Source organism: Primulina eburnea, chromosome 16 (genome assembly GCF_022965805.1).
Source record: "Primulina eburnea isolate SZY01 chromosome 16, ASM2296580v1, whole genome shotgun sequence".
NCBI lineage: Eukaryota > Viridiplantae > Streptophyta > Magnoliopsida > Lamiales > Gesneriaceae > Primulina > Primulina eburnea.
Window position 1 is genome coordinate 5,698,845 of NC_133116.1, and position 21,343 is coordinate 5,720,187.

The window sequence follows — 21,343 nt, forward strand, 5'->3', positions numbered from 1 at the left end:
ACCTCAAGATTTTATTTTAGTAAATTAATAATTAACACACAGATAACATGTAATGTCCGAGAATTAATCACTGTAATCAATGATGATTAAGAACATGATTAACGTCTGGGTCCCCACATAATATATATCATATTATAGAATTAAATCGTGTCTACCATATTATCAAAATATATAGCTGTTGATAATTTTACGATTCAAATCATTTAAATTGTATAATATTAAAAGACGACTTATTAATATTTTCCAAACACTGAAAATTTATTGCACCCTAATATTTTTTTCAAAATCACTGTTTCGTTTTTGAAAAAAATCCTCAATATTTCTTAAAATTTATCTTCGCTTATTTATTATTATTTAATTAAAAAGAGTATAATATGAATCAAATTATATTTAGATATAGTTTTTATAATAGTTTAAAATTAGATATAGAACGTGAAGAAAGGCATGAATAGATTCCCATTCCCAATTAAATAAAATAAAAAAGATAAATTTTAAAAAAAATCGACCTGCCTACCGCGAAAATTAATATCACCAGGCAATTCTGGTTTCTGCACGTGCAAAGCGTGATTTTTCGGACTATCTTTCCCCTGATTGGCGGAAAACTACAGAGTCCCCCGACAATAATGGATTGTGCCATCTTTATTACAGTAATCAAATATAGAATTACATTTTAAAATTTTAAGGAGAACTATTCTTTTTCTGTTTTTAGATATATAATGATGAATTTGTATTTATATTTCGGTAATTTGTATGTTTTTTAATTTTCGATTATGTTACTATATGTTTTCATTTTCAGTCATTTTAAGGTATGTTATTCTCATTTTTGGTACTTTTTAATAGACAAAAAATGATAAACTCCGATAAAATTAACAAAAATGAAAAAACATATATATACAAGTTACGTAATTAAATGAAAATTCAAAATAATATGGAAAAAATGAAAAAAAAATGTAAATACAAGATTAAAAATACAAATTTGTTGTTAATATGCTCAAAAGTAAAAAAATTAAACATTACTATATATAAAAAATTAATTCATCCAAATTTTAATTCAAGATGACTATAGTTGAAATGAGTCGTGGGTTAGATGTATATATTAATAATAATAATAAAGGAGTTGTTATTGGCACTTTATTTTATATGATTTACATTATATTTAATACGTAAAATTTATTTATAAATAGAATGAATATAATAAAAATGAAGTTAAATAACAATTTTCTAATAATAATACGAGTAGGTTTCATGAATCTTTATCTGTGAAACGTGTCAATCTTATCGATATTCGTAATAAAAAATTAATTATAAAAGAACTAAATAAAAAATATGACTCATAAATACAAACTTGGCAAAAACTTGTGTGAGACGGTCTCACGGGTCATATTTGTGAGACGGATCTTTTATTTGGGTCATCCATGAAAAAGTATTACTTTTTATGCTAAGAGTACTACTTTTTATTGTGAATATGGATAAGGTTGACCCATCTCACGAATTAAGATCCGTTAGACGATCTCACATAAGACCTACTCATACAACTTATGAAATCATCTTACACAAATGTTTATCAGATAATACATTGTCGACGGGTCAAATTGGACACGGGAAACATTAATTACAAATCCACAAGCAGACAAAGTGTGGGGGCCCGCAACCGTCGCCGATCCGGCAACCAGTATCGGGCTTATAATTTTGATCGCCCTCCAAAGATATCATATTCACAAATCAACCCACAATTTATCAAATATTAACCAATTACCCCTAACTGAATTTATTGGATCTCTTTTCCTCCCCCTATTTATCTATAATATTATAAAATAACCTTACCATTTCCAGCTCGTTATTATTTTCCTCCTCCCTCCTCTGTTCTTTATGCCACCAAAACAAAATATGAGTGTCAAATCCAGAAAAAAAATTGCGAACGTACGAAGAATTAACTGCTGATTTTTTGTTTTCACATTTTGTATTTTTTTTTAAATTTTATGAAGCCACTGAAGATCATCTTTCATTAAACTGGTATGTAAATGTTTTCTGTTTGCGAAATCGAAGCATTTATACAATTTTGGAATTTTTTAAAATTTTGTATTGCATTATTCTCATACATTTAATGCTTATGTTTTCCTTAAATTCATTTATTAGCAGCTGAAGATTAATCTTTGGTATTTGTTCGGGAAAAAAATTTTTATTACAAATAATCAGCCAATGATTTTACTGATTTTAGCTTCTTTTTTTTTGCCCTCATTTTGTGCTTTCAAATTATTATTATTTAGCATTGTTTGTTTTCTTTGAAGGCTGATGCTTCTGCCTACTTGGTTGAGTGGTTTAGTTTGAATCTCGTCTGTCAAGCTGATGTGACTAGAGTAATAGGAACATTATTGGCATGCTATTTCAAATAATTGGTTAGCGTAGAATAATGATTATTATTCATCATAGGTTAATGCAGTAGCATACTTCCGTTGTAATGGTATTCTCCTTCTTTGTGTTTTGTGTTTTTAAATATATTTTTTTCAGGTTTACAACTTTACATAAAGGTCACCCGTGTTTACCTTGCTGGACATGGACGCTTCAGAGATTGAGGAAAATTTACTCTCCATTGGTGAACCGAAGGTATGGAGTAGGATCATAAATACAGAGGACTTGTTTATTTTTTGATCATGCCTTTTGAAATAATTTGGGGTTGATTACAGAATGATTTTATTTACAAGAATGTGGACGCATTAAATGATACTGGGGTTCAAATTCTTATTTGATCTTAAATCCATCTCGCTGATGGCATAGAGCACTCATTCAAGAGCATTCACAGCAGGAACATCTCGATTTTTCATAGATGTGCTGTTTGCCAATTGGCAAATAAGTTTGGGTTTTAATTTTTTTATGTGCTCTTTGACTCTTTGTTAGTTCATTTATTTATTATATATTGGAATGTTTTGGTGGGTTTTTTCACCTTAGCTGATACTCGTTGTTGGTTTAGTTACATGGTGAGATGTGCAAGAACCTAAGTTCCGTGTATGCAAAAGTGTTGGCGATATTCCCTGATCTAGAGGCGGCTCGACCAAGGAGCACATCTGGTATTCAAGCACTATGTGCTCTGCATATAGCACTTGAAAAGACCAAGAATTTTCTTCAGCATTGTGCAGAATGTAGTAAACTTTACTTGGTATGACTCATTCTTTTTCACTTCTGAACGATTTTTTTTCTTATGCACCAAAAAAAAAAAAAATACAAATTTCGAAATGGTAGCTGGCACCACCTAATCTCCCATTTTTGTATTTTACCAAAATTTATGGAGTCAACTCATGTTTGTGTTTAGTAAGAGTATGCAAAATTTGTTAATCAATCCCTCCATCACATTTGGTTCGGGCTTGATTCTTTGCCTTTCCTTTGTTAGGCAATAACTGGAGATTCCGTGGTAATGAAATTTAAGAAAGCACGATGTGCACTTGAAGATAGTTTAAAACAGGTTGAAGAAATTGTTCCACCAGCTACTGGCAGTCAGGTGATTTTGAATTTGGTTCTTCTGTTAACTTAAATGTATTGGAGAAGTTTTAATTGAGTTTTGGTACAAATTATATATTAAGTTTTAGAAATTTTTTTGAATTTTAGTATTCTATTTTTTCCCAGATCGCCGAGATTTTGGGTGAACTTGGAAGGATTGAGTTTTCTCTTGATCCGATTGAGAAGCAAATAGGTGATGATATTATTAGATTGCTTCAACAAGGGAGAAATTTCAACAGTAACTCTTATGACAACGAGGAGCTTGAATCTTTTCATCAGGCTGCATCTAGGCTCGGTATCACCTCTTCAAGAGCAGCACTTAGAGAGAGAAGAGCTTTGAAGAAACTCGTGGAAAGAGCTCGAGCTGATGACGACAAAAGGAAGGAGTCTATCATAGCTTATCTCATGCATCTCATGAGAAAGTACTCAAAGGTTTTCAGGGGCGAGTTTTCGGATGACTCACCAGGATCAACACCTTGCTCGCCTACTATCCAGGGATCTTTAGAAGATGGTAACATGCTTGGCTGTAATGGTTTTGCTTTTGATAGGCAGTTTTCGAAACTCTGTTCTTTCGATTTCAAGCCAAATTTCCGGAGATCAGATCAGATTCATGTGCCCCCTGAAGAGTTAAGGTGCCCTATATCTTTGCAACTTTTGCATGACCCAGTTATCGTAGCTTCGGGGCAAACATATGAAAGGGTTTGTATAGAAAAATGGTTTAGTGACGGTCACAACACTTGTCCTAAAACTCAGCAGCAGCTCCCTCATCTTTCTTTGACTCCCAATTACTGTGTTAAAGGATTGGTGGCTAGTTGGTGTGAAAATAATAGGATTCCAGTTCCAGACGGTCCACCAGAATCACTTGATCTCAATTACTGGAGGCTAGTGTTATCCGAAAGTGACTCTGCAAACTCAAAATCGTTAGAAAGTTTCGATTTGTGTAAGTTCAAGAGTGTTAAGGCTAAACCTTTGAATGACAGTGGTATCATTGAGGATGCTGAAGGAAATGAACTGGAAGCTACTTCTGTGCAAAAAGATGATTGCGGAGATTACCATTCCTCCAAACAGTGTCACGATTGTTTGGCTGTCTTAGAGAAGCGTGATGACTTGATGGAGAAATGCAAAGTGGTGGAGCAGATAAGGCACTTGTTAAAAGATGATGAAGAAGCCAGGATTTATATGGGGGCTAATGGTTTTGTAGAGGCATTGCTGCATTTCTTGGACTCTGCTGTCTCTTACAGGAATGGGATGGCTCAAGAAATAGGAGCAATGGCTCTCTTCAATCTTACTGTAAATAATAACAGGTATACAAACATCCGTATCGAATGATTTTGAAATTCCTTTGATAAAATCCTAACTCTTTAAAGAATTTTTCTACTCATTTGGTTGCTGAAATTTATTTGATACTGCAGAAAAAATTTATGAGCTATACATAGAGTATTACAGTAGACGTTTATATAGCCTTTAAATCACATTTTATGAGCATCGTGTTTACGCAGTTTCCACTCTTTTCAGAAACAAAGAATTGTTATTGGCTTCAGGAGTGCTTCCAATACTGCAGAAAATGATAGCTAATACCGATTCTGTTGGAGCAACAACTGCCCTTTACCTAAATCTTTCCTGCCTCGAGGAGGCCAAAGCCATTATCGGGACTACACAGGAAGCTGTCTATTTCTTGATCTCCATCCTTAAACTTGAAACAGATGAGCAATGTAAGATCGATGCCCTTCACACCCTATACAACATTTCCAGTCATTCAACCAATATCCCTCATCTTTTGGGAGCTGGTATCGTTGATGACCTTCACAATCTTATCACACATCCCAGCGACCACTCTTCAACAGAGAAGTGCATTACCATGTTAATTTACTTAGCTTCGAGTAAATCTGCTAGAGATGAAATCATTGCCTCTCCTGGCCTTATTACCGGGCTTGCTACTATCTTGGACATCGGTGAGCCCGTAGAACAAGAACAAGCTGCAGCCTGTCTTCTGATATTATGTAATACGAGCGACAAATGCTGTGAAATGGTTCTTCAAGAAGGGGCGATACCTTCATTAGTGTCGATTTCTGTAAATGGGACAGTTAGAGGTAAACAGAAAGCCCAGAAGCTTCTGATGTTATTTCGGGAGCAGCGACAACGAGTTCCTTCACCTGTTCCCAGTCGACCGATGCCCGAGAACAGTGAGATGGCTTTGCCTTCTCAAAATTCAAAGCCATTTTGCAAGTCAATCTCGAGGCGAAAAGTCGGTAAAACATTGAGTTTTTGGTGGAAGAACAAGAGCATTTCTGTGTACCAGCGTTGAAAATTTTACTGCCTTATGTCTGGCTACAGTAGTCTTCCCTTGTATATTATGCCTCGGCTTTTCCAGTATCACGTTTCTCTTAGAAGAAATGTACAGTCTACTTTAATCAACGGAGTATCTAGCATAGTTTGAAGTCCATAGATCTTTGTTTTCAAGAAAATGTAGTTATGTGAATATTTGGTTGTAAATCCTCTGATTTTGTTCAGGGGCTGAGTTTCTATGAGCAGCTTGCATGATAAATGTCTCGTTTCCACCACTTCATCACCATTTCAAATATTCTGCTATACTTGGTGACAGTTGGTGTTGCTTATTCTTGCAATAACTACAAATCTATCACTTTGTGCATGGGGTTTTGTGGTTAGATTCGTATCTAAGTTTTGAATAAACCAAATAAATACGACTAAAAGTTGGCAAAAACATTATGTGAGACGTTACATGAGTTGTATTTTGTGAAAAAAAATATCTTATTTGAGTCATCTATGAAAAAATATAATTTTTTATTCTAAGAATATTACTTTTATTGTGAATATCGATAAGATTGACATGTCTCACAGATAAAGATTCGTTAGACCGTCTCACAAGATAGATACTCTTAGAAGCTAGTCAATTCATATTATGTAATATATTTGAACAGTCAAATCCTTGTTAGCCCCTGAAACATTTTGAGACGTTTGTCCTGAAATAAATTTCAGTGATTCATTTTCTGGATAAACCATGGCTTCATCGATTATAAGGCACAAAGTTAGAATACAACGGAATTAAGTTGAGTCACAAAATTGACTAGCAAGACATCTCTCTTTTTTTTTTTTTTTTTTATGTTTTATAAAATATCGCAACTTCTTATTAATTATTTTTAAATAATTTTTTATTATTAAATAATTTTTTATTATAAAATAATAATTATCTAAAAATATACTTATTTTTAAAACAACTTATAAAACTTTTTATAAAATTTCTATATTTATAAACACTTTTTATTATTACTCGTCAACGTCCAGAAATATGGCGACTGAGGTACAGGTAGTATATATCAATGAAATGCGATATCCCTCCACTCCAGCAGAACTCGGTTAACGCACACCGGATCCCTCACCCAATTCATCTTCTCCACAAGAGTGCACACAACCTCTTTCGGTGAATCGAATTCGATTCTGCTACCGAAAATGATTGAATCCTCCTCTTTACAACCAAACAATATGCTGATCGGAGTGTGACAGCTCCTCCCTCTCTTTATCAGAATTATCAACGCCATTTAATTGTATGTGCAGATAAAAAATTCTGGATTTCGATTCGTAATTTATATGCTATTTCGCTGCTTATTGTTCAATTACCTATGCTTAAATCAAATCTTCCGCTCGGTAACCGTTTCAAGGCTTTTCGTATGTTTTACGGTTTCGTTATGTATTTGATCGAATCTTATTTATTTTAGTTTTCTGTAGTTCTTTTTAATTTTTATATTTGGTTTGCTTGTTGCCAGCTTAGTTGATTTGCTTACGTTTGTTTATTCTTTCCGTGGGTTTCAATTTTCTTCTGCATGAATTTCGCCTTTGAGCCTTTTCCCCCATTATTGACAATTTACCATTTCGTTGTTTGCTTTTGGAAATTCTTGTAATTAAAATGGATCTAGGCTCAGGTATGTGATAAAAATCTGGTGTTTTTTTTCTCTAAAAATATATTGTTTCGGAAGGTTGCTTTGCTGATGAATTGAACAAAATTATGTGTGCTGTTCTTCTTCTTCTTTTTTTTCCGGTTGATGATCTCATAACTTGATATCCATTTATTAAGCTCTTGAACATTAAACTTGGATGAAAATTTTTGTCCAAATTAATGGATCAATATTTTTCTGGCAATACAACCAATGACGAGTCATGAATATAACTCTGTCCGAACTAGAATTTTAAACTTTAGAATATTTTAATATTTTAGATTGATCTATCCGAGCTAATATCATATTAATCCAAAATATACAAAATTTGCATATATATTTTTTTTAAAAAAATTGGTTCACCTGTGCTGTCTTACCATGTGGCTCCGCCACTGAATACAACTGATAAAGAGTTATTTTTGGTTTCATACAATTTGAAATCTTTTAGTTGATGAGACATTTATATAGACTAGCATGATGCACGTGCGTTGCACGTAATATCAATTATATTATAAAAATTAAAAAAAATTGATTTTTTAAAAAACAATTTGAATCATTTTGTTATTTATTTGGGCTTAATTTCTTATCATATTAGACAATTTATAAGAACTTATATAACTTATTTTCAAAATTGTTTTCTAAATTAAAATTCAAGCAGTTGATTTATGTTATATAACAAAGTGTATAAAACATAATAGATAGAACTAAATGAAGTGAAACAAATTCTTTTAAAAAAATATATATTCAAACATCACGTATAAAGCATAATAACCTAAAAATCAACCAAATTATGGATTTTATCGATGTATAAATCATAATCTACATAAGCGAAGCATACTAAAGACAAATAATTATCAATTTAAAATCACTGTGACTAACTCATAAAAACAATGTTAAAACAAATGAAATAGTAATATTGATAGTAAAATATAATTCATGATATTTAATTTAACCTCTTAATAATTTTTTTACTTTTTTTTACAATTCTATATCATGGATAATAAATTCTATATATCGATATTTCGTAGACTACCATTGATGACTATTAATTTCTTGTTAAATAAGTTTTAAATAATAAATAAATCAACAAATATAAAGAAATGCACATTCAAATAAGATTATATGATAAATATTAAATAAACTCATATAATAATTATTAAATATAAATTTTAAATTATTGGTATGATTTTCACCATTAAAATTTGAAATATAACAAAAGAAATAAACTTTCATAAAAAATGTTATTTTTGTATCTATTGAATTAATTAGTTTGATTTCAAAATAATTAAATATCATATGTAAAAATTCTGATACTTTAACAAATGCTAATTCATGATCATTATAATTATATTTATTATAAAGACTATATCATATATTGTTTTTACATAGAAAATAACTTAGAGTCTTTTTATTGCTTATTAAATCTTTTTTCATGAATTACATATTCAATGTTTTGACTGATGATTGATTTTAATTTATCAGCATTACATGTAATTTTTTAGTTATACAGTTTAATAAAATAATTATGCATATAACATATATATTTGTTGTAGATAATTTTTTTTCCATATTTTTTGAAATCGTACTATCTTTTATAATCGGAATTAAACTCTTTACTTTCAATTCTTTGTTAAAAAAACACATAAAATATGTTAGTTATTCTACTATTGCACATATGTTATAAATTTTTCATATATCTTTTTGTGATACTATAATTAATTACTTAATTAGAAATTGCAATAAAAATATAATTACAAAATTACAATAAAATGATTAGGAATAAATGTAGAGAGAAAATTAAAATGATAAAATATTTAAATATAGTATAAAGATGAGTTATTTGATAAAACTAATATAGGAGTTACATTCTATTTTATTTTTGTGATAGTATAATTCATTACTTAATTAGAAATAACACTAAAAATATAATCACAAAATTACAATAAAATCATTAGGAAAAATTGTAGAGGGAAAATTAAAAAGATAAAATATTTAAATGTAATATAAAGATGAATTATTTGATAAAATTAATATAAGAGTTACATTCTATTCTTGAAGTGTGTATAGAAGATTAATTTTATCATTGCACAATTGTAAATATAGATTTTGATTAATATTGATGAGACATTTATGTCCTATTATTTTTATCTTTACATTACAATAATATAAAGTTTTATTTTGTTCAAGTTTGCACGAAGGGTATTCTTGTCAATACACAATCGGAAAACAATGTCAAGAATCCACACTTTTATAGGTATATAGATATAGATATAGATATAGATATAGATATATAGATTTGATTGACATAATTCCTGATTCTAATTATAAGTATTTATTAGGCCTAATTGCACCAATGTAAATTGCATTATCGGCAGGTGTACCTGGCGATGGGAGGTGTTTGTTCCGGTCAGTGGTTCATGGTGCTTGTCTACGTGCAGGAAAGCCATCTCCAACAGAAAACCGTGAAAGGGAACTTGCAGATGAGCTTAGAGCAACAGTACAAAATCCTTTCTTTCTGTTCTGCTGTTTTGAAGGAATTCAGTTGCTTATATTGCATAGTTTTACTTAGGATTCCCTTGGTTCTGCAGGTCGCAGATGAATTTATCAAGAGGCGTGAAGATTCTGAATGGTATGATTTGATCGTTGGAAAATTCAAGGATTAGTTCTGAAAACGTCTGACCCTTTCACATTTGTCAGTTATGTATCCATTAACTTTGCAGTTTAACTTGAGATAAGAGTAAGTTCAAATGTGTAACACTCGAAACATTTATGGGAATGTGTTGTCGAGCATGTTGTATCTTGAGTATAGAATAGTAACTTCATACTGCTTATCCAATTCTTAAATGGGTAACGACTTCAATATATTTTATCCTCAGGTTTGTAGAAGGTGATTTTGATACTTACGTTACACAAATGCGACAGCCCCATGTATGGGGTGGGGAACCGGAGCTGCTCATGTCATCACATGTGTTACAGTACGTGCTCTCAGTGGTTTTTGTTTGCATTTATATTTCCTTCTGTGCATGGTGAAAATTCGCCCATTTTAATCATCCCAAATGGTTATATTTGTTAATAAGAGCACTGAACAACCAACAATCATCCACAGAATTCATTATATGAATTACGTGCCGATAACTATACTGTACTGCACTCGACCTTTTGGTAAATAATAAATAATAATAATCATAATAATGGTTGCAACCCACTAATAATTGACAAAATGCAAATGCTCTTTTTATTGTGGGCTATTAGATGAAAAATGTATTCAATAAATTAACGGGAAAGAAAAACATTTTCAGGGTTCCGATAACTGTTCACATGTTGGATAAGAGGACTAATTCTGTCAAGATTATTGCTGAATATGGCCAAGAATATGGGAAGGAGAATCCAATTCACGTATTGTATCATGGTTATGGGCACTATGATGCTTTAAGGAGCTCTTTAGATGGTTCACAATTGAAGCAGTAAATTCTCCTCTTTATGAGCTATTTTTCTCATGTCAAACCGCATGCCCTGAACAAGTTTATTCTTTTTAAAATGTGTGCAACATCATATTACGTTTACCAATTTTGCAGGAACAAAAGTAGATGAAACAATCCTCGGAACCAATTGGTGCTCAATCTGTAGGTTGCATCAATCCAGCAGAAAAGATGGAAGCAATTGTAAGGAAAATAGGGATTGCTTCCTGGTGATTCGAATATCAGCTGAATAAATACTCCCAACTCCAGTTACTTGCTACAACTTTGTCATTAAATTTCAAATATTACTCCCGTAAAATATTCAATTTATCAGAGAATTATACAATTTGATCACTTGAATATAGCAGATCAATGAAGAGACTGGATTTTTCTTATATAATATTTACTCGCGTATCTTGATTTAAAATGAAAGATACCCTCTGTATTATTCAACATCTTTCCATATTTCCCGAAGCAGCTGATATCTGACAACATTCCTCCCACCCTTTTCCTTCGGCATCAAGCTGAGTTTAGCTAAAGCAGAAGAAGGGAGGAAGCTATCAGGAATGATTGAAGTCAATGGTGAGTCGAGTTCATCCAACTCATCGTCACTGGCATATGATTTCTTGAGTGTTGATAACCTGCTGCTTTGAAGCACTTGGCTTCCAACTTCTCCCACACAAGTTAACAAAGCTGCTGCGGGTGGTGAATATTTTGTGGGAGTTGCAATGCAAGGAAAGAATGTGACCATATCGTCATGACTGTCAGAAATATCCTGAATCGAGAAAAAATTGCAAGTTGAGAATAACTTGTACACCTCTAGAGAATGCACACAACAATATATTGAACTATGACAGAAAATTTGATGGTATCACATGGTAGTATATGAGGCAGCACCAACCTCTGAATCTAGGGCAGCGACTATGTTGCGTGGCATCGGTTCAGGACAGAATTCATCCGGAACAAAATTGTTCAGAACTCTTTTGATTAGGGTTGGACCAAATGTCGGGCAAACCTTCAGAGGAGGAAACCGTAGATGATTACAAACCAAAGATTCTATGCTATTTGGATTCACTAGAATCATGAAATGCATGTGGGTTTCACCAACATCCCATGCGGATCATGTGTGTGGGTGTGATCACTTGTAACATAGATAATATTATTCGATTTGATGGTGAGTCACCTCTTTTCGGGTGGAAGCATCAGCAAGCATTCCAAATGGCAGCATCATAAGATTACTTAACGCATGGAGGAGCTTGAAAGCCTTGAAAGATTTTGGTCTGTTGCCATCAACAAGAATGTTAGTATCCTCATATGACTCGTCTTCTATGCCGAAAAGATCCGTGAGCCATCTGGACCAGTTCCCGATCTACAATAAATGCAGAAAAAAATATTAAGAATTTTAAACTCTACATTGAAAGCAAACAGGCTCGGTCAAATCATAAATAATTGTCTAATATCAAACAATGAGGATCCGCAACCAACATCAGTTGGTTCCACACTTGACACTTACAGCATTTTTTAACTGTACACCAGCTCCAAAGCTTGATTTCCCAGCTGGAATTGGGAGTACTTTGGAATCACTTATGGGATCAGAAAAAGGATCAGTTGGCATTTCTTCAGCGGATTCACGTAGAATAGCATTGAACATTGCAACATCCAATCTATAAACTAACTGCTCCATTACCTAACAGAAGAATGCAATTCTGTTGTGTTTGAATTTTAAATACGTTTTTATAAAATTTAGACGACGAGCCCAATCCACCCCTAGAAAACCTGTTAGTAATTAATACGGGGAAGGTAATTCGACTGTATAAGTTGATCCAATAACCCTTGCCCAACTGTCGTGGTTTGTGAGACGCCCAACCCATGGCTCACCGTTGTGCGTGTAGAGCCCACCTGGGGTTGGACATTTCTTGGCGGCACAGACACATGGGTCCCACTCTAGTACCACTTTGACATGTGCCTAATCCACCCCTAGAAAACTAGTTACTATTGGTGAAGGATATCGCCCACCTGGGGTTGGACATTTCTTGGCGGCACAGACACATGGGTCCCACTCTAGTACCACTTTGACATGTGCCTAATCCAGCCCTAGAAAACTAGTTACTATTGGTGAAGGATATCCCTGTATACATTCACAAGTCGACTTGGGATGGTAGTGTTGCACAAGGTTGTTTATAAAACGTACCAGTCTAACCAGCACAGACAAGCAGCCACATTCATGCCCCACAGCCCGAATCGGACAAAGCCTTTCACATGCATCTTTGAATGCTTTCTTCCATAACTCGATAGCCAAGATTCCCTGTTTCTTCATGCCTGAACTCTTGTTAGTTCTGTCGCTACTTTTTGCTAGATTTGGCTGCATATGTGGGGTAAAAGTCTGCAGCAAATGAAACATGATAATAATTCTTAACTTCAAAATCTGAAATAAACAGGGAGCTTTCGGTTGTTTTTATTATATTGCAAATAGTGAGAGTAGTGGTGACCTGCCACCAAACTGACTCAACAATCCGAGAAAAGAGCCAAGATTCAACTTTTTCGAGTGCAATAATGAATGTCAAGACATCCTCAAAGTCATCAAATTCTTCAGTTGGTTTAGTATTCTCCTCATCCATGTGAGAAGAGTCTAGTTGTTTATTTGTTATTCTTCTAGCTGATTCAGATTCAGGGCCATCATGTTTTATTTGTGATACATTAGAATGTGGTAATTCAGCAGCAATTTGGCTGACAATGGCCCTCAACATAATTGAATTTGACAACCAGTATGTCAACCTGTAACATTTTTACATAAAAAATCTTGATATTATCAATATCATGATATATCTGAGTTCTAAAAGTTAAAAATTTGGTGAGATGAGTAGCATGAAAAAGGACGATAATAGGATGCCTGTTGGATAGGCATATAAAGAAATGTAATATTTTCTAAACAAACTTAACTTGGGACGTCGTTTCCGCATGATTTAGAAACCAAAACCAAACCAGACACCACAGCTCTTGCTGCACTAGACCGCTTTGCTTGAGATCCTTCTCTGCAAATGTTACTGTAAAATCTTGAAAGTCGTCTAGCTGGGGCATGGACCTTATTTCTCGAACTGGCATGCTCAGCAACTACTGAATATAATCCAACCTCAATTGCTGCAGCTTCCTTCAGTTCTTCCTCAAGCATCTCAATTCTAGTTTTCCATTCATTTTTCCTGTCAAAATGCTCACCTTTTTGTTCTTTTCCTTCAGTTTTTGAGCTATGTTTACCTTTCTTGTGATAGACATTATATATATCGAGGTCAGGTGCTTTTCCCCCAGCATAAAAGTCGGCCAGAAATCCATTCCCTTTAGCTGTGCCGTGTATTTGGATGGATTTTACATGCTTCAACTGAGGTTTGTTACTGCTGGATGGAGGAACTAGTGGAGCTTTTCTATTTGGAGCAAGAGTATCGCTTCTTGTTGTCACCTGTCTTTTCGCATTATCATCTGATAATTTATCGAGTAACAGTAACTTATTCCCTGGAGAATGGCTTGTCCCTTCCGATATCTGCTCATCACATCGAATATCTTTTCGTAGCCTTTCACCAACATGTGAATCGTCGATCAGAACATCTTCTGGTTGCAACTCTTTATCTTGAGAAGAACTGCTTTTTCTATAATTATCAGCTTCAATTGCTTCAGGAGAAAATCTTTCGAAGGATTTGTCTTCAACATATTGCCGAGTGTTTCTGCTACTTTTATAGTTGCTGTTAGCAATAACTTCATGGGAACTGGGGTAAACACTTCCCCTGACAAAACTTGTTGCAATGTTATTGGGCTTGGTATGTATCTCTCGAAAACTTATGGATGAGGGAGAGGATCTAATGGAGGGGGGGACAGAGTTCTTGACAGATGTCATGCTTCGCTCAGAAAACTTTGACAATGAAACCTGGTCATTTACATGGTTCCTAGCATCAAATAATGAATCATTTGATGGAAGCCTTAAGTTCTTGTTTTGCTCTTTCAAAGAGTCGATTCCAGCATTTCCATATCCATTCTGCATTTTTAACTTCAAATAAGTACCACGAGGTACAAGTAAACACATTGAGTAGAAAGAATTATCAATACTATGCGGTAAGATAAGTAATGTAGCCTAAGTATGGATGTCAATATAAATTAAATTTTAAGAAAACTTGCTTACCTTCTCATTATGAGATGGTGAAGTTGTTAGAGATCCGATGGTTGATGAACCAGGTGCCCTTGATGAATGTGAAGAAGCATCATCATCAGTAAAAGAGGCGATTTCTGAGCTATTGTCATCATATTCAAGGAAGCCAACTTTAGGCGAGGAATTAGAGCTATCCATTTCAACAGGATCAAAACTAATAATTAAACCCGGTTGGACTGAAATACTTGAACTTTTCTTGAAGCTTAACGGGACATTTATACTTAATACATGATCCAGTACTCCATAATCTGCAAGATTCAATGAAGCTGTCCCCAAGAGTTGTCCTTTAGCCTTATCCTTTCGAGGCTCGAATAAGCTAAACTCCAAATAATTCTTCTTAAACTTATCACCAGCTTTTTTGTCTTGGTGAAAAGTAATAGGAAGCACGAAAGACTCGTTAAATACGATATTGGATTCCCCAGCAACAGAGATAAATGAACCAGAATTTTGATCACCAGTTTTCCCACTGAATCAAAACGGTTTGAACAGATTTAAGAGACTCAGATGGTGGCCAAGGCCTAATCTCCTGTATTTGGACAATGTACTGAACTCTAACTGAAGCACCCCGTTTGTGCTTCGATCTCAGTCCAAGAACCATAGCTAGAGCAAGATAATTAAGAGCTAAAGCTGGTCGGTTAATTCTGATCGACTACAACATGGTGAGAAAAAAAAATCATCATAGAGAATTTAGGTAATAACACGCACTCATGAATACAGTCTACAAATAAAGATCTTATGAGATTTCTCGGTATAATGAGATTTTGCAATTTTCATCTATACACTAACACTTGAAAATAACAGAGAGAGACGCATTATGGCCGACTCAGGGATTTGGTGCAACAGCTTAACTTATGATGTAAGCTCAAAATAAATAAATAGACAATATGCATGCAATTTGAAAATTTCGCATTCCAGTGGATTGCCTTCGGTTTCCCTGTCGAGTCTCACGGATACATCCTCAAAAAATTGCAGTAAAAACTGAACCAATCAAGCAGACCAAACAAAGAGAGAAGAACGATCAAGCTAAAATGGCCACATTTGCAAACTACCCAAATAAAGAACCATATTACTGTAAAAGAATCACCATTTTAATTTCAGGATCCAGTAAAATATTCCAAGAAAAGGAACAAACCATTAGAGGACCAATCAATAATTAAGCATCCAGCTATCAAATGCCACAACACAGAAATGGAAAACATACACAGAAGATCACAGTTGCGTCCATAATTATCAATGAAAAACAACTACACTGAGCTAACTAAAAGAAACAAGAAACAGACAGAGAAAAAAAAAGACAGTCTTTTACCAGAAGATTGAAGAACAAAAGAGACTTACGCTTCTTGCAATGCCTTTTGAATAACCGATCTTGTTTATTTCCGCAGATGGGATTCCTTGTTTGTTAGAGGAGAAAGTAAAAGAAGGCGTAAGAAAGTCCAAAAGATGGAAAATTCAGAAGAGGTGGAGGAAGAAGAATTTTGCGTTCGCAACGTGTGAAAAAGAGTCCCCAGGTTTCAGTTTTCTGCTTTTGCGCAATTCCTATCCTTTTATTTGCATACAAAAAATCCTATTAATTAAACCAGAAAAAGGAAATGATAATCGCCAAAATGAATATCGAGATAAATATAAAGATGTATAAGAAATGTTTGTTTGACACCACCCCGTTTTTTTAAAAAAAAAAAACTAAACGATAAAGATAAAAAAAATAGATTGTTTTATTTATTATTTTTACTATATTTTACTAAAATTTATATATATGTATATATATAAATATATTGGTGTATGCGCATAAAACTTATTTTTATACTAATGCAATTGGTAACTATAATTTGCACACTTTTTACAAATATTTAATTTATAGAAGGTATTTATCAAATTTTTTTACTTGTATATGTTTCTCTTTTTTAAAAAATATATTTAGATGTTTCTCTTTAAGATGATAAAAAACATATAACTTTCTTTTGATAATATAAAAATAGATTTCTTAAAAGAAAAGGAAATGATGAACAAAGCTATTATTTCCCAACAGGACCCATTTACATTTTATTTTCAAATATAAATGAAGATTATGATAATATTTTTTCTAGATATCTTTGAAAATATTTCGTGTTTATTGCAAATTCAAAACAAAAACTTGTGTGAGACGGTCTCACGGGTCGTATTTGTAAGACGGGTCTCTTATTTGTGTTATCCATGAAAAAGTATTATTTTTTATGTTAAGACTATTATTTTTTATTTTGAATATCGGTAGACCCGTCTCATGGATCTTAATGAGACGGTCTCACATGATAGTCACTCCAAATTCAATGGCTATTAGGAGGATGGTGGAATTATGTTTCCATCAAAATTCTTGAACAATTATTCAGATCCCCAATCTCATATTTGTATATAAATGACCGATAACAAATGGAGTTGAAATAATCAATAAACGATGCACCGGAGAGGGGAGGTTGAAGCAACCACGTCTCATTTTGATATTGAAGTAGCAATATTATATTATTAACACCAACTACACACATATATATTACAAAAAGTGTATGTGTGTTGTACGTGAAAGCAATTTTAATCGAGATAAAATTAGTTAATATAATAAATAAAAATAAAAATTATATTTTTATTAATTCATATTAATCGCATAAATGAAATTTGCATGTTTTCACGTGTTTATTTTAAATAATTTATTTTTTGTTATAATATTTTGTGTGTTATTTATCTTCTCCTCTTAAGTTCTTTAAACAAAATAGACAAAAACTTGTGTGAGACAGTCTCACGGGTCATATTCGTGAGATGGATCTGTTATTTGGGCTATCCATGAAAAAGTATTACTTTTTATGCTAAGAGTATTATTTTTTATGGTGAATATGGGTAGGGTTGACTCGTCTCACAGATTAAGATCCGTAAGACGGTCTCACATGAGACCCACTCAACAAAATATTATTGCAAGTGTACACGTCAAGTTTTAATAACAAATACAAATATAATCCGACAGAATTTGATATTACAAATCTACCTCAAGGAAAATTCATTTGTTAACTTTAACAAAAAATTAAATAAATTAATAAAATAAATTTAATTTAAAATAGAAGAATGAAACAAACACAATATAAATAATTTAAATTAAAATAATAAATAAACAATGGTTAGAATCTCAGTTAATGCATGTATTATTTAATCTTCTGTAGTGAATGAATTTCAATTCTTAAACAATGTTTTTGAAAAAATTCATTATTTTATCAATATATTATATCGATTTATATTGAACTTAGTCAACAACATGCAATAACCAAGTATCTTTTTTATTATTTAAATTGTAGTTGCAGCAAAGAATGCTAGAATTATCTAGTTTTATTTTTTAGTTTATAACTATCAACATTTATTTAATCTCATATGTTGCTAGGATCGACTAGATGTTTAGAGGGAGTAAATGAATACCTGGTAAATTTTTTGGCATACTTGGTTTGGGATAACAAAACACGATCACTTCAAGTTAGTAAGGTAAAATATATGCACCGAAAAAGACGTCAACTATCCTAATGCCAAGAATATTCACGATGTTCAATAATTTTCAATGATAAAAATATTGTTAAATAGCAAATTCAAGTTTTTATTTTGATGGAAAATGGAGAAGAAATGCAACATCTTTTGGAGAATGCATAATTTGCATAGAACGAGCAACAATCAACAATCAATCAACACATTTCATTCAATGAGACCGAAAATGAACAAAGATCTCAACGAGTTAGAAGAAGACCAACATGGATGACACATTATGAGGTAACTTGTATTAACCAAATTGAAGATTCATTTGTTCATTTTACTCTATTTTCATATTGTGACACAGTAACTATCGGAGATGTCGTCAAAAAACCAAAATAACGAAAGGCAATGGATGCTGGACTCTCATCCATCGAGGAAAAAAACTTGAGAACTAACCAAGCTTCTAAAAAGTCAAAAACAATAGATGTAAAGTGGATTCATAAGAGTTAATTGAAGAAAATGGAAAAGTCGACAAATTCAAGGCACAGTTGGTGGTAAAATGTTACAAACAAGAGTAATTGGATGTGAAATAGGCATTCTTACATGGAGACTTGGAAGAACACACACATATCGATTAACCTTTTCGTTATATTAAGCATAGAAATAAGCATAAAGTGCATAAATTGAATAAGCATTTGCATGGGCTAAAGCAAATCTCACGAGCATGGTATAGTCTAATTGAGGCTCATTTTTTAACGTGGGTTTTTAAAAATGTCTACATGAATATACAATTTGTACAAATTTGAAGATAGAGAAAAAATGCTCATTGTTTGGTTATATTGATGATCTTATTATATTCACGGGTAATGATAATATCATGTTTGAAAATTTAAGGAGTTTACGATGGTTAAGTTTGATATGTCGAATCTTGGAAAGATGCATTATTTTCTTGGTATTAAAGTAATTCAATCTACTTATAAGATTTTTATTTCCCAAAAGAAATATGTTCAATTTTTTTTGTAAAGATTTAAAGTGGAGAAATACAAATTTTCAAGTACTCCCGTAGAATGTGTTTGAAGCTAACTAAATATTGTGAATAACAAAAGATTGACAGTACAATTTACAAGAAAAATGTTAGAAGCTTAATATATTTGAGAGCAACAAGCCCATATATTATGTATTTTTTTAGTGTCATAATCATATATATGGAGAATCCAACAAAAATACATCTTTTAGCTGCCGAGAGGATTTACGATATCTGGAATGAACACCAGAAGTTGGTCTGTACTATGAGAAATGAGAACAATTGGGTTTTATGCCATTTTGTGACAGTGATTATACATGAAATCGAGATGATAGAAACAGAACTTCATTATATGTTTTTCTCTTAGATTCAATGGTCGTTCCATGGATTTCGAAGAAGCAATCAATTGTTACTTTGTCAACCACTGAAGATAAATTTCTTGAAGCAACTTCATGTGTATGTCTATTTGGTTGAAAAAAATTATTGAAGAGCTTAAATTCAAGAATCATGATCATATTGCAATTTATTGTGATAATAGTTCAGCCATAAAACTATCAAAGAATTTTGTCCTATATGGAAGAAGCAAGCACATTGATGTAAGATATCATTTTTTAAGAGAACTCACAAAGAATGAAACAACTGATCTCATCTATTGCAGAAGCGAAAACCAAGTAGCTGACATTTTTATCAAGTCCCACAAATTGCCTGCATTTCAGAAACTAAGGGAGCTGATTAGTATTAACATACTACAAAACAAGTTTGAGAGAGGATGCTCATACTAAATCGATGTTGACCTCATCGGTTTAAGGGAGGGATTGTTGAATTGTTAAAGATTTGTCCAAGCCTTTAGTTATCTGACTTGTCAAATGAAGGATGTTAGTCATGATTTATCAACAACAAATTATTATATGAAATAATTATCTTTCCATATTTGTTATTTAATGGTTTTGGTTGTCAAATATTGTTATTATTTTTATGGTTCTTTTTGTTGGTATGTTTGTTTGTAAAAGACTCATTGCTCAATAAAGAAGATATATAGCTATTAACAAAAAAAATTTCTTTGTTTGATTTATATTTTATTCTCTCTTTCTTAATTTTTCTATCAATGCAAAGTCTGAACCACTAACCACAAATTTATATCTTCATATAACAATTTAAAAATAAATTTCGAACTAATTTTTGTTATAAAACATATATATTTATTTAACTTTAAGTTTAAAAAATTAAGTTCGAACATTAATTATTATAAAACGTAAAAAAGATATTGCAAATTTAAAAGATTAATAATAATCCACTAAAAAAAGTATTAAAAATATTAATAACATTTGACTTTTTTATTTGAATATTGCATTGTTATGTATCGATTAAATAAATCAAATTGAATAAAAAATCTATTAATTATTAATTAATAGCGGAGAAAAAGAATGCAAACCAACCCAAAGATATTGCAGATATTGCTCAACTTTCTGATGACCCTGATGCTAAAAATAGCAGCAGCTCGCGAAATGTTTCTCGCTCAACGAGCCCGTCGATAACAGTGAAAAGAAACATATGCCATTGGATTTTATAAGCCTTACAATGCTGCCAATTTTAGAGTTTGACAGGGAGGTCGAAGTTGTATTCGTTGTACACCGACATCACAATTTCTAACACCGCCTGCATTTAAACATCATCGGAGACATGATCCCGCTGTCACATCAAGATATTTTGGCCGTTCATGATAATATGAATTTTATCAGGACAAAATGTAAGG

At 32.5% G+C, this 21,343-nt stretch overlaps 3 protein-coding genes across 5 annotated transcripts; 2 read left to right on the forward strand and 1 right to left on the reverse strand.

The window, feature by feature from the left end:
* The first annotated feature begins 1,843 nt into the window (after nt 1-1,843).
* LOC140817596 (U-box domain-containing protein 6-like) lies at nt 1,844-6,142 on the forward strand. Its single transcript, XM_073177371.1, has 6 exons — nt 1,844-2,013; nt 2,509-2,604; nt 2,969-3,154; nt 3,386-3,493; nt 3,619-4,796; nt 5,008-6,142. Exons 2-6 carry the CDS (start codon nt 2,554-2,556, stop codon nt 5,795-5,797), a joined length of 2,313 nt encoding a protein of 770 aa, XP_073033472.1. The 5' UTR covers nt 1,844-2,013; nt 2,509-2,553; the 3' UTR covers nt 5,798-6,142.
* A 646-nt stretch (nt 6,143-6,788) lies between these two features.
* Nucleotides 6,789-11,213, forward strand: LOC140817598 (OVARIAN TUMOR DOMAIN-containing deubiquitinating enzyme 4-like). 3 transcript variants are annotated; one of them, XM_073177372.1, is made up of 6 exons: nt 6,789-7,176; nt 9,818-9,939; nt 10,031-10,071; nt 10,319-10,417; nt 10,742-10,906; nt 11,018-11,213. In XM_073177372.1, the coding sequence occupies exons 1-6, from the start codon at nt 7,131-7,133 to the stop codon at nt 11,031-11,033; spliced, it is 489 nt and encodes a 162-aa protein (XP_073033473.1). In that variant the 5' UTR covers nt 6,789-7,130; the 3' UTR covers nt 11,034-11,213. The 3 variants fall into 3 exon arrangements, with proteins under 3 accessions (XP_073033473.1, XP_073033474.1, XP_073033475.1); XM_073177373.1 differs by having other exon boundaries at nt 6,789-7,155; XM_073177374.1 differs by lacking the exon at nt 6,789-7,176 and adding an exon at nt 7,229-7,430.
* Nucleotides 11,214-11,345: 132 nt separating this feature from the next.
* LOC140817599 (uncharacterized) lies at nt 11,346-16,624 on the reverse strand. The gene is given in 11 exon segments (XM_073177375.1): nt 11,346-11,675; nt 11,802-11,915; nt 12,084-12,269; nt 12,414-12,587; nt 13,092-13,283; nt 13,390-13,509; nt 13,618-13,678; nt 13,843-14,921; nt 15,066-15,548; nt 15,550-15,741; nt 16,399-16,624. Coding segments are annotated over 10 exon segments (2,880 nt in total). The 5' UTR covers nt 15,691-15,741; nt 16,399-16,624.
* Nucleotides 16,625-21,343: the final 4,719 nt, after the last annotated feature.